A 15,708-nucleotide genomic window follows, 5' to 3' on the forward strand; every position below is an offset into this window, starting at 1 on the left:
CTGCACGGCTTCAGCACAGCACGACTCCCTTTCAAATATGTCATTTTGTTACATTTCTATTCATATCTACCTACACGTCGCGGTCACGTCACGCTTACAGCACTTTGGCCGAGTGCAAGGCAAAATTGGCTTACTTATACATTACAGGCCATGACGATACGGCGCAATATTGCTTACGTCGTATTGTCGAGTACGTACAATATGAATGCATACACGTGCATTCGTAGCTACGCTTCAGAATACAAGTCAGCAAAAATTTTTCGGCGTTTATCGAACGAAAAATTATGTATAATCGCGTTTTTGTTGGAAGAAAAAGCTCAAGAAGGCAATAAAAAAACACGGAGGCGTTTTGATGTGCATCCCATGTTAAAACATAGAAAAACCGAAGGAGAGTTTTGGACACTGTTGTGTTGAGTTGTGGATGGGTAAAATATTTTTTAATATTTCCATAATGATTTTAATTTTTTTTTTAATATTTACGCCAAAACCATGTCGAAAGATTGAACAGCTGTCAACTGTCACTATCGATAATTGGTCCAAAACAGCAAAGCGGCAGACTCATGGCACGTAATTCGCGTATATATCTCCACGATGGCCAAAAAGACGGATACGATACGTTGACGGATGTTGGTGTAAGGCATGAACAGGAAATGTCGGGTACTGCTGTAAGCCTGCCGTGGCGTAAACGTGACGGTTGAAATGAACATACCCATACAAAATGTACCAAAGAATACTTGTCGTACGGCCGGATACCTGCTGAAGTCGGTTCGTGCCGACTAGGTATGAACAGACCTTTAATAGTAAAAATTTGAGTGCGCACATTACACGTTCGCCGATCCAACCCGTTCACCCGTTCGAAATGATAAATGAATGTGTGTGTGTGTTTATATGACTTTGTGAATGTGTGTATGTATGACTTTTCAGTATTTGTTGTATGCATGTCCGGAAAGCTTACTGTGAAAAAAAACGGGAAAAAACCTCTTAATAATAATATTCGTATTTACGATTTTACGCGAGAGTTTGAAGCGCCATTGTCTAGTCAAGGAAGTGTGTTCGTTGGTAAAAACGTTACCAGTTGGTTTATGACGACACGGCTTTGAAGAGACGTTGTTTGAGCTCCAGCCATCACTTGAAACGGGAACAGGAATTGCATGCCTTATTCTGGCATTGCAACGCATGCCGGGTTCAGCTAGTACTCTAATAAAAATGAATTCGGTAATTAAGTAGTTACGAATTTTACACCGAGCGCAGCTGAGTACTTTCACTGTGGGAATTTCGATAAAAATTGTCGGTCACAAAAAATTCGCCCCGAGCGAACATGAATAAGTAAATTTGGAACACGACCGGTCAACTTTGACCTGCATCGCATTGGGTAGTCGAATTCGATTTAGCCATAAGCTCGCACTACAATCGTGGCCATTGACGCGTCGACATGCATTCAAATGCAATTGGATGCGTCACATTCCCGCACCAGTGCAGTTCACCTCGACACCCCTAGTAATGCGATTCCGATATGCAAATGCGCTGGATAATCCGGCGCAAGTTTTATTTCGCAGAAGTCAACCCGATCTCGTCAACTTTTTGCACGCTCGCGTGGGTTTTGACAGTTGCATTAGTGGAACATCAACGCTTTTTGACGTTCAAACATATCCACATACATACACATCAGTGGCGTGCCGTCCATGGATGCTGCGGATGCTGCGCATCCCTTAAAATTTACGTCAAAATATTTTCAAATCGTTTGTTTTCTGAATTTCTTAGTTTTATTTCTCTTTCATTTATTTTTGATTACGTGATGATGATATACATATAACATCTTTTGTCTAATCCAAAATTGACATAAACGAACATCCCCGTTAAAAGGCCGTGGCCGTCTGTGCGTCCGATGCTTGTTTTACACCAAGCTCGTATTGCTTTGGATGCTGAAATTCTCTACAAATTTTTTGCGCATGCGCACAAGTGAGCTGTCACTCTTGCGCATGCACAAGAGTGACACTCTACAGCCGTTTCGCTCGCGTGACACTTGCTCTGGAAGCAAAATCTCCTTTTGCGTATGTATGGACTTGATTCGCTTTTTACATACCTCATTTGCATTTCACATGGTTTTCATGTTAGTGGTAATTTTTATATCTCTTATCTCTTATCCGATCGTTTTCATACTTTGCCATATTGCTCATTTTGGTCATCAATATACGTTAATGTATCGTCTGCCATTACGTTGGAGATAAAATATCGTATACAATGCGTATCAAATATCCAGAATCTCGGGTACGGTGACGTCTATGACGGTACGTAAGGCTACCATAATCTATCTTCAACCTTTTCGCCTTGATATGGCCATATCAGATTTTAATTGTTTAAACGCCTATAATTCACTCTATATTTTATAAAATTTGCTCTATAGGTTCTCGTTATCTCTAATATTTAAATATTTATAGTTTTAACCCTCATATGTATATATAAATTTCAAATTTGGCGTCTAGCTTCATGTAATGTAATACACGATATATATTGATTTTTGGCCAAATATGTCAGATCTGACATTTCACGGCTAAAAGTATATCTCTTCACGGAGTTTTATCTGCGAGATAATTATGTATGGACTTTCGTTTGATTCGTTGATTGATATTTCATACGTTACGTCTTTTAAATTATTTACTTTTATTATAATTTATTACGTCCTAAATTATTATTTATAATGGCCCTAAATAGAGATAGCGAAAGTTACAATGCATGTGGATTTATCGCCGTTTTTGATAATAATTGCAATTGTTATTAAAAATTTACTAAAAAGGACATTTTCTTCTCTACCATATAATGAAAAAGAGATTATTGTTAAGAGCCCAAAACCCACATCAATATTAAATATTCATTCAATAAAAAAAGAAAAAATATCAAAGACATTTTAATCAATATAAATATGAAAATGTTTGGAAAAATCAAATACAATTTAAAAAAAATAAACTGATCGGGTTTTGGACAGCATCCTCTGTCCAGATTGTGCGCAAAATTTAATAGTTTTATCAGGTATTCGTGTCAGTGCTGCATTCTAATTACGGGTGATGAAATTACTCTTGCATCTGCAACCATGAATTCGTTCTAAATTGACATTTGCGCCAGCTTTAAGTTAATTCGGGTCGGAAAATCAAGGCTGTAATAAATGTTTATCTTGGGGAAAATGCACCATTGAAAGCCACAGTGATTGAATTAATCGTTTTAATTTTGGTTGAGAGAACAAAAATGCGACAGTCATATTGAAAACTGTCAACTGATGAAAATGTCCGTGCTGTAGAAATTAGTGGAAAGTTTTTGTTGTAAACAATGCTCAAATTTTAATACTAGGCGAACGTCATAAGCGTGAACATTATTTTCATGGATTTTAAAGGGAATGAATAGATTATGTATTGTTCGTTGTGTTCATTTGTATCAGAACGTCCAAACTAGACCAGCAGCGTGGCTCTGTAGTTGCGTTCATACTAAGCACCGAGGGGCGCTGGGTTCGATCCCGTGAGCTAACCTCCATTGAAAAGAATTTATTCTGAGTATGATCTGAAATGCTGCTCGTCAGACTTGGATATGTGTGACTCCAAGTCGATCGTTTCCTATCAGAGTTTGCCAATTTATCTGATTTCATTGTTGAAGCGGTTCCACCATCAAGTGGCAAAATCCATCCTACCCACTGTGTCACCACTATTTGAATATATTATTTTTATTTTATTTTTAAATTAATCATGCACACTCACCTAACAGATTGCTCCAAAGCGGCGAGTGTGCTAAACAGATTAAAACTCGAGAATTTATATATTAAATACATATATTAAAAAAAAATTAAAAGAAATGTGTCTGTCCTGTGTTCGATCCACAAGTGGTCGTATTATTTTCAAATACCTTTTAAATATATATAATTTATATTTAATTAAGTATATACATATAAAATATATAAAACACCAATAACTATATATATATATAGAAGTTTTTTCTTGATATGTTCGTATTACATATATTCGTACGTTTTGTTGGCAGTATTTTAACTGTGACGTACATATTTTATTTTACATAGATATATACCAGGAACGCTTGACAGGAAGACCCCAATGCGCCTTCCTGGACAATTAATAACAAACAATGCAGCGTTTTTATAACATAAATCACTGTATTTCGAGAAGATGAAGAACATGAAATTAACAATTAATTAATTAATCCATTGAGACATCTATTGATTTAGACTTTTTTACAAACTGTACATACATTAAATACAGAAGATTTGTGACACAGCAGGTAGGATGATTCTTTTTTGCCAATTTTGAGGAACCGTTTCAACAATGATCAGATAAAATTGGCAAGCTCTGATAAGAAACGATTAAAGATTAGCCCGGAATCGATCCCAATAATCATTTGGTGCTAAACATAAACGCAACCATTGAGCCACACTGCTGGCTGATGTTGAATATGTCAAATCGAAACGACTATTATAGTACGGCTAGCGTTATCTTACACGGACACACAGAATAGCGCTATTATATATGTACATATTATATACATTCCTATATATATATAATATGATTCGTCTCAGGTAGCAAGCGTAACATTCGTAACAGGCCTGTATAATATTTGATGTATTATTGTACGATGTCATAGTCGAGTAAGCTTATTTGTTACGAATGTTTGAAAATGATCTTTATCTTGTTTCCCAACGAACATTTATTGATTTGATCAGTTATTTTGCAAACGTTTGCCGTTTGAGTGGAAAGACCGCAGATTTTATAAGCGTCTTCGGTGGCGGCCATTTTGTCGGTTTTGGCGACGCCATTTTACCCTCCATTCTCGCGTGATAATTGTTGTTTAATTTTCGCTTTACCGTTTCAACGTTAATTAAGCCTTTTGTGTCGCATTTAAAATTTATTTACACACATAAATACACATCCTTGCACAAACAAACGTATGTCCTGTCCGAGATGAATATCTTTCAAAACCGGAAACGAACGCTCGGGGAACAGGCAAAAAGCAAACAAACAGTCTCGCTCGTTAGAAATATTAATCGCACGCATGTCACGATTAATACAATTTCGGGTGTGGACAACGTTGAATGCCTGCGGTGGGATTTCCCGGGAAATTTCAGCGTTACTGAATCCCAGAAAAATAATCAAATTAAAAGTACACAAGTACCTACTTGTCTTTTAAAATGTTCTTTATTTTTATAATGCAAAAGTATATTTTTTATATATGCCAAAGTATCATTACATATTATGATAGTAGATAGACTGCAAACAGACACCGGTGATCTAACGTTGGATGGAGAGGTGTTAAAAAGAGTAAAAATATTCAAATACCTGGGTACCTGGCTGAATGAAACGATGGACCCAGCTGAATATCTAAAAATCCGCATCTAGATGGCTGGAACAGCATTTAGCAAAATGAAGGCGGCGCTTACAAACAAGCATCTGAGTCGTCTAGTTCCAAAACCCGGTATCTGCATATTTGGTCAAAACTGAGATAAAAATGTATTCCGATTCTAGGAATATTTTCACACAATACTGTATACTTGAATTCTTTCTAAAACCAAGTTAAATGACTAAAAAAATATATTTAAAATCTTGTTTTGTTCCAAAGAACGGCAAAAATTCTCTCTGTTTATTCGAATTAACAGCAAAACTGCCAACAGCCAATCAGAACACTGCATATGGCAAGATGGCGGCTATTTCGACCGGTTACCTGGGTGCAACTGTCATTCCGCATTTCCTTCGTAATTGCTGTTATCATGGACGATCTGTCTCGAAGTATTGAAAAAACCAAAGATGGAAATACAAGAAAGAAAACAATCCGAAAGAAATCGTGAGCAAAGGAATGGAATCGCCGTGAAAGGACAACTCGGGAACAAACACCGGCAAAATCGTTTTCAAGTCTTAATATTTCATTTAATCTCAAAAATTTTCCAAAAAACTGAATTGCAAAATAACTTTAAATCGTATATCTTCCATTAAAATAAAACTTTGTAAATGAAATCCACTAAATAAAGTAGTGTCAGAAAAACTGCGTTTACCAACAAATGAGTAAAATGCTTTTACCGGGTTTTGGAACTAGACGACAGAAACAAGTTCCCCGTCTCTCCCAATCATGCCGAGGACAGCTTAATTTGATATTTTTTTGGTCCAAGGGGTCTTCAGCATACGCCAGTAGACCCACATCTCAAAAGCTTCGATGCGGCTGATCATCCTGGTCTTCAGACTCCACGTCTTCCATCCGAGTAGTAATATTGTTCAGACGTAGCTCTTCGCGAATCTCAACAGCGTACGAAGATTGAGATTATCTCAATCTCGGACACATAATACGGGGTCCAAAATACGAATTTCTCCGTTTGATAACCATGAGGAAAATAGAAGGAAAGAAATGGATTGGCAGGAAAAAGTCTTGTCTTGGCAAAGAAACATGCGCATGTGGACCGATATAAGCGCCAAAGACCTGTTCCGAGCCGCTGAAGAACAATGCGGATATCTTCAAAAAATCGACGAGGTGGTCGCTAACGTCCAGATACGGAGAGGGCATTAAGAAGAAGATATACATACATATGTATAATCCTTCAAGGGTTGATAGCTCATATCATTTAGAAAATTTTGAGCCACACATACTTTACTATGTGTTTAGTTTTTAGTTTTTAGTATTTAGTCTTATGGTTATTTTTATTTTCTTTTATTTTTTAAAGATTTTTAGTACAAACACCAAAATCTCACAGTTAGTTGCTTATACTGTCGAAGTCAAAAGCGCTATGTTGGTCAATTATATATTTTTTTGTTTTTCTAATGTTTATTCAATTCTACCAATGAGCTATAATATGTATGTTGTTGTCTTTTCTGTTGAAAAGCAAACCACGCTGAAAATTTCGCCAACATTTCCAACTAGAATTATTCAGAAATCCAATATGAAGCAGATATAAAAATTGTAGCTAATCCGAACAAACCCTAGATAACTACCGCCGAGGATTTCGAGTTTTGTAAAGGTGTGTTTAAACTCTCTAATATATCTTGCAACAATATAAAGTAAACAAAAAAGTATACTAATGAATGTATTGTACCAAAACAAGTTCCATCTTCTTCATTGTTGTTAAAATGTTATGCTCACAATCTAAATACTAAGCCACAATCTAAAGTACTCAGCAGTTAGGGATTTCCATCGGGAAATTCTGCTATGGTTATAAATTCAGAAATTCCGGTGTAAACCAGTCATTATTAACATTGACACGGATTACACGACCCATGTTCAATGCATTTTTTTTCTAAAATGCTACCTGAAAAAACTTAGCGTTTTTCAGGCCCATGGACTCGTTGGCTCATATATTTTAGATACCTACTGTAGCTGTAATCTGATTAAATATTTCAGTTTTTCTGCTGGTTCTTTTTTTTACTTTATCTATTATATATACGTAGTTTATTCTTTTAATGAAGTCTTCCCGTGAAATTTCAGGCAGTGATCTGGATTCTTTATTTTTTACAGATTTATAATTAATCTGTGAGGTATTGTGGTTTGAACGTTGTGCATTGAACGATCCATTTTTAATTTATCTATAAGTGGGATTTTTTCTTCTTAGAAAGGTCAAAAATGTTGTGCCCACTACTGTGTCCACACCCCTGACGTATCAAGCTTAAAATTTATATTTGTATTTTTTATGTACTAACTTAGAGTTGATAAGGTTTTGTTCAGAATTCGTAAACTGAAAGTAGTATTTTTTTTTTAAAACAATATTTCAGTATTTTATTTTGACCTTTTAAATTATTTTAATCTTTTTGATATTTATTGTGTATAATACTGATAGTAATTAAAAAAAATTGAACAAAATCCGACAACCGGAAGTAGAACTTTTGTCTTGTGCAAGTTTCCATACATTTGCCCTCAATTTGTATCGAAAATGCTTAGTATTTCATAATGCTGCCGGTATGTGTGAATGTGTCTGTACGATTCAATATAGAATTTTGTTTTGTGACTTTCTTATATTCCTCAAATACATAGATAAAGTCACGGTTTGGTCACACCCGAATTTTTTTTCAATGCTACTGAATAGGCTTAGCCGGTGGTATTCTTGTTTAATTTGTACATGCTCAAAATACAACGCCTATTGGTGTTTTTCAGGCCCATGGACTTGTTAGCAAAACGCCGATTAGCGTTGGTCAGCATTTAAAGGATTGGCTTTAATTTTTTTAAATTTTCAAAAAAAAAAAATCCTACTTTCATAATTAGAAGACCCAAAATGCTTATACATATTTTTGGTATAATTTTGTACCTATGTTTGTTCAAAATCACGTTCGTCCGTACATTTGGCTTCTCAATTTCTTTCATCGAGCACCGGCTGCCGCAAATTTGTAGGCCTCATCCTCCTTCCTTCTGGTCCCCTAAAGCCTCCTTTTACCCCCTCCCATTTCTATCTCCCATCCTTTCCATTTTCCATCTCCTTTCGAGCTATATTGCGGTGAGGCGACGTCAAGTGGTCTCCTCACCTGGCAGCACACTTCACTAATTATCCCCGTGCCAGAGGATTCGCATTAAAATGATTGCCATAGTAATATAAGCGCATTCATACACATCAATCATAAATAAATACACCTACATCACGTCAGAAAACACGTCTAATAAATTCGAATGAGATGGCGGGTGTACACGCACAGGCATAAAAGCCAAAACTCGATTTGATGCAAAGACTGATTTCGACTATCGAATATTATCAACGTGTTACATTTTCGTGATAAAATGATATATGCATACTAGTATGCTTACCCCACATATTTACCCCATATCTAAAACTCATAAAATGTGCTGTTAAATTTATCGTAAGTTAAACAACTACATAGCTCTTACGTCGTTATCACAAAATCAATATAGATAAAGATAGACGTCGTCTGCTTTGCACATGGCGAACAAACATGTAGGAAAAACGGATATTGATAAAGTACGATTTATTACTAACAAACTAACCAGTAGATTCTATGGCAGAATCACTAACAGTGACCTGTGAAGAGTCTCAGTCATTACTATTGGTCGGATCAATTGTTGTAAATGCTTTGTTAATGGTTCGCCGAACCTTTTTTTTTTTGTACTCTAGCTTTGTAAATAGAGCCAAACCGCCCCGATTCCTAGAAAAAGCACTGTCTGTATCCGTAGTCTAGTCATTACAACAAAATGTCTATGCCCTTCAGGTATAAACACAGATTACCTAAACACAATCTGCTATAGATCGTCGACTTTAAAGAGTCTTTAATTAATATTATGTATTAGATGTATGAGCATTTATAAGAATTGTAAATATGTAGGTTTTTGAGCTCTTTTTCCTATTACGCTGTACATTAACATTAGAATAATATAATACTATGATTTGTAATAAAATAAAATTAAAATTATAAAATAGAAAATGATCAGTAGATCAGTAGCTATTAAAATAGATATAAGATGTATTGTGAACATAATTTAGTAATAATAAAAAGCATTTAAGAATCAAAATAAAATTTGGTAAAACTATTCAAACAATAAATTTTCCATCTAACAGTAACCTGATGATTTATTGGCTTTTGAAATTGGAATGTTAGATATACCCACGGCCGATGGACAATTTTCGCTCGTAAAATTTCTAGCTTAGTCTGCAGATTAAAAAAAATTCAAAACGACAGTGAACTTCCACTGCTGAGATGTGTATGTGTGTGTGTGTGTGTGTGTGTGTGTGGCATTAAAGGCTTTTACGACGCATTTTACTGGCGGCCATTTTATCTTGGCGGAAGTGTTTTACGGTTCGAGACGGGATTTAATATCGGACACGCAGACGGCCGCGAGAGGGTTAAAGCTTCTTACGTTGACGACTTTCTTACCTGATTTAACCCTAGTCCACTCTCAAGGAAGTATCTGAACCTATTACGAATTTCATCTCGACGCACAGTGGGCGTTTAGTGCAATATCATCGTCAAAATATATCCATCGGGATATCCGGCCCTTTTACTAATTCCGTACATTTTCCTCTTATATAATCAAGATAAAGTCCATAGGAAGATTTCTCCTCTCACCTCCTTCAAATTAATTGTTCAAATAATAAAATCCCAACGGAGAAGACTAGTGCAAACTTTTCACGTACTTCATACAGACATGTGGTCAACCAGCAGCGTGGTCTAGTGGTGAGTGTTGAATTATTTTCTGCATAGTTTATGTCACGGGTTCGATTCCCACTATAGTCGTTGTTGGCCAGATTGTTTCTTATCAGAATTTGGCAATTTTTCTGATTTTTATTGAAACCGTTCCTTTAAAATTGGTTTTCCCTTCCCAATTTTCACGTTATATAATCACCCAAATAACACGTTCTTCGTATTTCTTTTTATATCTACGCCTTTAGGTTGATGTATATATTTATATTTGGTATTTTGGTATATGTGTATTTGGTATGTATATATATATATATATATATATATATATATATATATATATATATATATATATATATATATATATATATATATATATATGCTGTATGCTTGGCATAACGAGGAAAGACAGAAAGCAGAACACGTGGGTGAGAAGTATGAAAAGGGTAGTGGACATAGTGGATATAGTGAAGAGATTGAAATGGCAATGGGCGGGTCACGTAGCTAGGAGGATGGACGAAAGGTGGACAAAAGAAGTGCTTGAATGGTACCCGAGAGAAGGCAAAAGAGTAAAAGGAAGACCGCAAGGAAGATGGGTGAACGAAATTAGGAAAATATGCGGAATGAGATGGATGATTGTTGCTCAAAACAGAGACGAGTAGAAGCGTGTTGGAGAGGCCTTCATCCAGCAGTGGAATGGCTGTAAATGATGATGATGATGATATATATATATATATATATATATATATATATATATATATATATATATATATATATATATATATATATATATATATATATATATATATATATATATATATATATATATATATATATGTATATATATATATATATATATATATATATATATGAAAAAATATGGATATGTATGTATGTATGTATGTGTGATCTTATTCAAAATTTTATATTATTATTTGCTCATAAATTCTGCGACCATCGCACAGGAAAAAATCAATTCAAATAATACATTTTTTCATAGACTTTTCATAAGCCTTTTCAAAGGCTTTGAGCATTGCGCAGAGCTAAAGAAAAATCGCACGGCGAGATTTTATTGAATCTTCACGACTCTTTCGCGTGTGGATTTTATATATATATGTATATATATTTTTATCACGCATGTGCCCCACTTTATATAAATATACATGTATACATTTATTCAGCGATTTCCAACATTTAATTTCGAGACCTAGATAAACCCTTCGAGCGGAAATCGTCTCTTTTGATCGTTCGATCGAAAGACGACCAGCTCAATTACACACACGAGAACCGAGATTGCTAATACATACATACCGCACGAAAGTCGTGTATCTCGGGGAAAATTCTGCGGTATTGGGATTATTTAAATCCAGCCTATTTGAAGCTTTCAACGTGTTTATTGTGCGAAATTTAAACTTGGAATATACACATGTATGCGTGCAATTTATGTATATTATAAATGCTCACTGGAGCGTTATTCACTCGTCGAGGATTTTCAATAGACCTTTTATGTATGTATATTGTGATATGAAAACCGTTGGTTTTTGTTAATGATTGTGTACGTAAATATGATATTTTTTCACAATAATGTTCACCGGTTCGTGGGCATGTGTTGATTGGATTTTGCGGTCTGAAGGTTGAGCTTTGCTTTCTTTAAATCATTTCGTTCGAATATATCGCAGAATTTAATCAAAACGTTAGTAACATTTCTTTGATCTTTTTTCTTTAGTTTATTATATTCTTTGTATTGATATTTTACTGAATGAACTCTGATATAATGTTAAAATCCTTTGGAATGATGAACCAATTTTTTTTAATATTCTTAATTACATATATTAAAAATAGTATTGTGCCCGATGGAATATCATCGCATAAGCGATGGCATATTAAGCTATTAATTAAAAAAATAATTAAAAGAAATGTGTCGATTCTGTGTTCGATCCGCACGCAGACGTATTTTTTCAAATACCTTTTAAATATATTTAATTTTATATTTATATTTAAATGGTAAAAACTACATTCCTACTGTTATGAACCTCGCTAATCAATGTACATACATACATAGTTCCCACAATAATCAAATTCACTTTCTCACATTTATACGTGAGTAGCAAGTCCATTAAAATCCCTGCTAAGGGATAGTCAGATAAGACAGGAATGCCGGACTTTGCCCAACCCAAAAGATAAAAATCATTTATATAGTCACGATTTGATCACATATGTAAGTTAGTCATCACCATCGAGACTCTGAGAGTGGCAGTCATCATCATCGAGACTCCGAGAGTGGTAGTCATCAATATCGACCCCGCAAGCATCAGAACCAAATGACCCAAAGTTAATTAGTGAAACAAAGTTCTACGTATCTCATTTTAAATTCATCATCGTTCCATAATTAAATCTTTAGTTTTCAAATATACATACATAGTGAATAGCCCGATGAAATATCATCGCATGGGTATAAAATTATCGTATACTCATATAAAACTAAAAAAAAATTCCGGAACCGTAACCGTTATTTTCGTAGACTCTCATAGATAGTTTTCAATTTTTTATTTGTAATAATTTTCAATTCTTAAAGTTAACGTTAGCAAAATGGTAATTAAAGTTAACAAAATGTAATATTTTCCGATTATACACAAACGGTCATTGACCTCATAACGTTGAATATTATTATTACACATAACAAATTACGTGCATATACATATGATGTGTATTTACAACACGTATTCTGGGCGAGGATATGGCGTGCGGCGCGGGCTCGTGAGCACATCGCGTTTGGATCGGAGGGTCCGAGGTTCGATTCCCGGCGCCCGCGGTGAATGAAATCAATTTTTTTCTCGAATATCGTCAAAATATAAATAATTTAAATTTAAATTTAAATTTAATTAAAAATAAATAGATAAAAAAAATGGTTCGAAACCTCGCTAAATGAAATTAGTAAAATAACGTATTTTTATATGGCGAGAAGGAATATTTCAATTGAGGTTTAAAAAAAAGGCGAAATGAAGAATTGGATTTGGCGTGATGTTCGTGACCATTAGCTCAATTTAGACATATATTCAGGCTATTTGAGATGAGTGGTTCGAGTCGCGGCAAAAGTAAACTCGACGAAAAATGAATTTATCGATTTTTATCGATTCATTCATTATGTTCGGCGAGAGTTAGGACACACACACACACAGGTTACCGTCTTTATATATATGATATATACCAATAACATAAATGTAACGTTTTTAAGATAATAAAGAAGTCTTGGTTTGTTAACCAAGTAATTTAAAAAATATATAAATTGCGTTTTGGAACATGACATTATCTACATGTAAACAATATAAAACAACAAAAGAAAAATTTATTAATTAATTAATTTTTCAATAGATGGCGCTAAATGCTCAGAGACTAATTTAATAATAATAATAGCTTTTATTCCAGACGATGAGGAGAATAGTGCAATCCCCAACGCCCATATAAATATTATATAGATAATAATAAAAAAAGTATTGAAAAATAGTAAACAAAAAATAAATAAATAAATACATAAGTAAATATATAAATATTACTGATAATAAATAATAATAATAATAAATAATAATAATAATAATAATAATAAATAATAATAATAATAATTATAATAAATAAATAATAATAAATAAGTCTAATAATAATAAATAATAATAATTTTATGTCTATTCAAGGCGGTCAGTGTAGCAGTTCCATCCATCGAACATACAATGAAGAATGCAAATGAGAAGATGCAGCAGCAAGAAGACAATTAGGCGATAAAAATATACGAAGACGTAGAGAGGCCGCTCTCATCCTGAGAATGGCTTTTTGGCCGCTCTCATCCTGAAATTTGTGTGAGGAAACATTGGTAGCAAACAGTAAACATATATCGAAGCTTTTTGTTGATTTTGTTACTAATTTATTGAATAGACTTTTCAAAATTTTCACCACTCTATTTGAAAATAAGGATTCTCTAATTACATATATTGAAGTAATGGTGAAAAATAATCGTAATAGACACGTTTGAAAATACTCGATTATCTTTCTCGGTGACGTCTATTGTCCACATTGCCAGATTTATCCACACTATTCCGATCGTTTTTTTCCCTTTTCGCCACCCCCTCGCTATGTCAGATTTTAATTGTTTAAACGCCTATAACTTTTGTGCATGGAACACGTCTTGTAGAATTTTAATACGAATAATTTTTCAGTTGGAGCTGGCGTGATGGGGCGCAAAAGGCCTCTTCTGGCAGGTGGGCCTAGGGCCTCTATGAGCCCCACCAAAAGGACTGTGATGGGCCTTCTGGCGAGGGCGAGGGCTGCTCAAGCCAAACACCTGCCCTCCACTGCCTTCAGGCCAACACCCGAGTAAGTAACTTACATACAAATATATACTTAAATATACACTTGCGAAATATCAAACGTATCTATACGTTCACATGTGTACCTGCACCATAGCCCATCGAACGAGATTCTGTAATTGTAATAAAGCGTAACCTTAGGTACTTGACCCGTCCGAGTCAAAGGGTTATATTGTCCCTTTCCCTTCTCCTCTGAAAGGAGCGACGAGATTTAATCGACGACACAATAAAACTCCAAGCCGAACGTTGCCGATTCAATGGAAACTACAAAGGGAACTCGACCTTAAACCGATTAAGCCTTTGACCGATTTATTTCTTTATTAGGTTCGCGAATTTGAAGCCGTCCAAGGGAAAATATATATATATTATAATATTATTACATGTATTTATGTGCCTGCAATATACCAGCCAGCAGTATGGCTTAATGGTAGCGTGTATGTATGTTTAGCACCAAGTGATCAGTGGGTTCGATCCGCCATACTGCTGGTTAGATTTGGCGGTATTTGTGACTCCAAATCGATCGTTTCTTATCAAAGTTTGCCAATTTTATCTGATCATCGTTGAAACAGTTCCTGAAAATTGACAATAGATCATCTTTCCAGTTGTCACAAATCTTCTGTATTTATAATGTATATAATAATAGCCAGCAGCATAGCTCGGTTGTTAAGCTTCTGCTTAACACCGAGAGGCACCGGGTTCGATCCCATGAGCTGACCTCGATTGGAAAAGAATTTTTCTAAGTATATCTGTAGTGCTGCTGGTCAGACTTGGATATTGTGACTCCAGGTCGATCGTTCCCTATCAATTTTCTCTGATTTCATTGTTGAAACGGTTCCCGTTTAATATTGGCTAAAAATCCTTCCTTCCTACTATGTCACCACCATTTGAGTATGATTAATGAACAATAAAATGTATGTACAATTCATAGATGTCTCGCTAATTTGCGAGTTGTTCAGTGTCTCGTAATTCAACGACTTGTAATAAAAATGCTGCATTGTAATTGCAATTGGCCAGGAAAGGCGCATTGGGGTTTATCTGTAAGGCCTTCCTAGTATATATGTATGTAAAAAATAAATAAATTTGTAAAAATTATGTACAAAAATCTAAATCCATAAATGTCTCAATGAATTAATTCTTTAATTAATTAATTAATTTTTATTTCGTGTTCTTCAGCTTCTGGAAATACAGTGATTTATGTAATAATAAAATGCTGCATTGTTTGTAGTTAATTTTCCAGGAAG

At 34.7% G+C, this 15,708-nt stretch overlaps 1 protein-coding gene across 2 annotated transcripts in view; it reads left to right on the forward strand.

Moving 5' to 3' along the window:
• Nucleotides 1-15,708, forward strand: part of LOC143909282 (uncharacterized) — a 464,755-nt gene that overhangs the window by 423,505 nt on the left and 25,542 nt on the right. For both annotated transcript variants that reach the window (XM_077427196.1, XM_077427195.1), the window contains exon 11: nucleotides 14,318-14,474. In XM_077427196.1, coding sequence (XP_077283322.1) covers nucleotides 14,318-14,474 — 157 coding nt within the window. The remainder of the gene's footprint in view (nucleotides 1-14,317; nucleotides 14,475-15,708) is intronic.

This window comes from Arctopsyche grandis, chromosome 3, assembly GCF_051622035.1.
Source record: "Arctopsyche grandis isolate Sample6627 chromosome 3, ASM5162203v2, whole genome shotgun sequence".
Taxonomy (NCBI): Eukaryota; Metazoa; Arthropoda; class Insecta; order Trichoptera; family Hydropsychidae; genus Arctopsyche; species Arctopsyche grandis.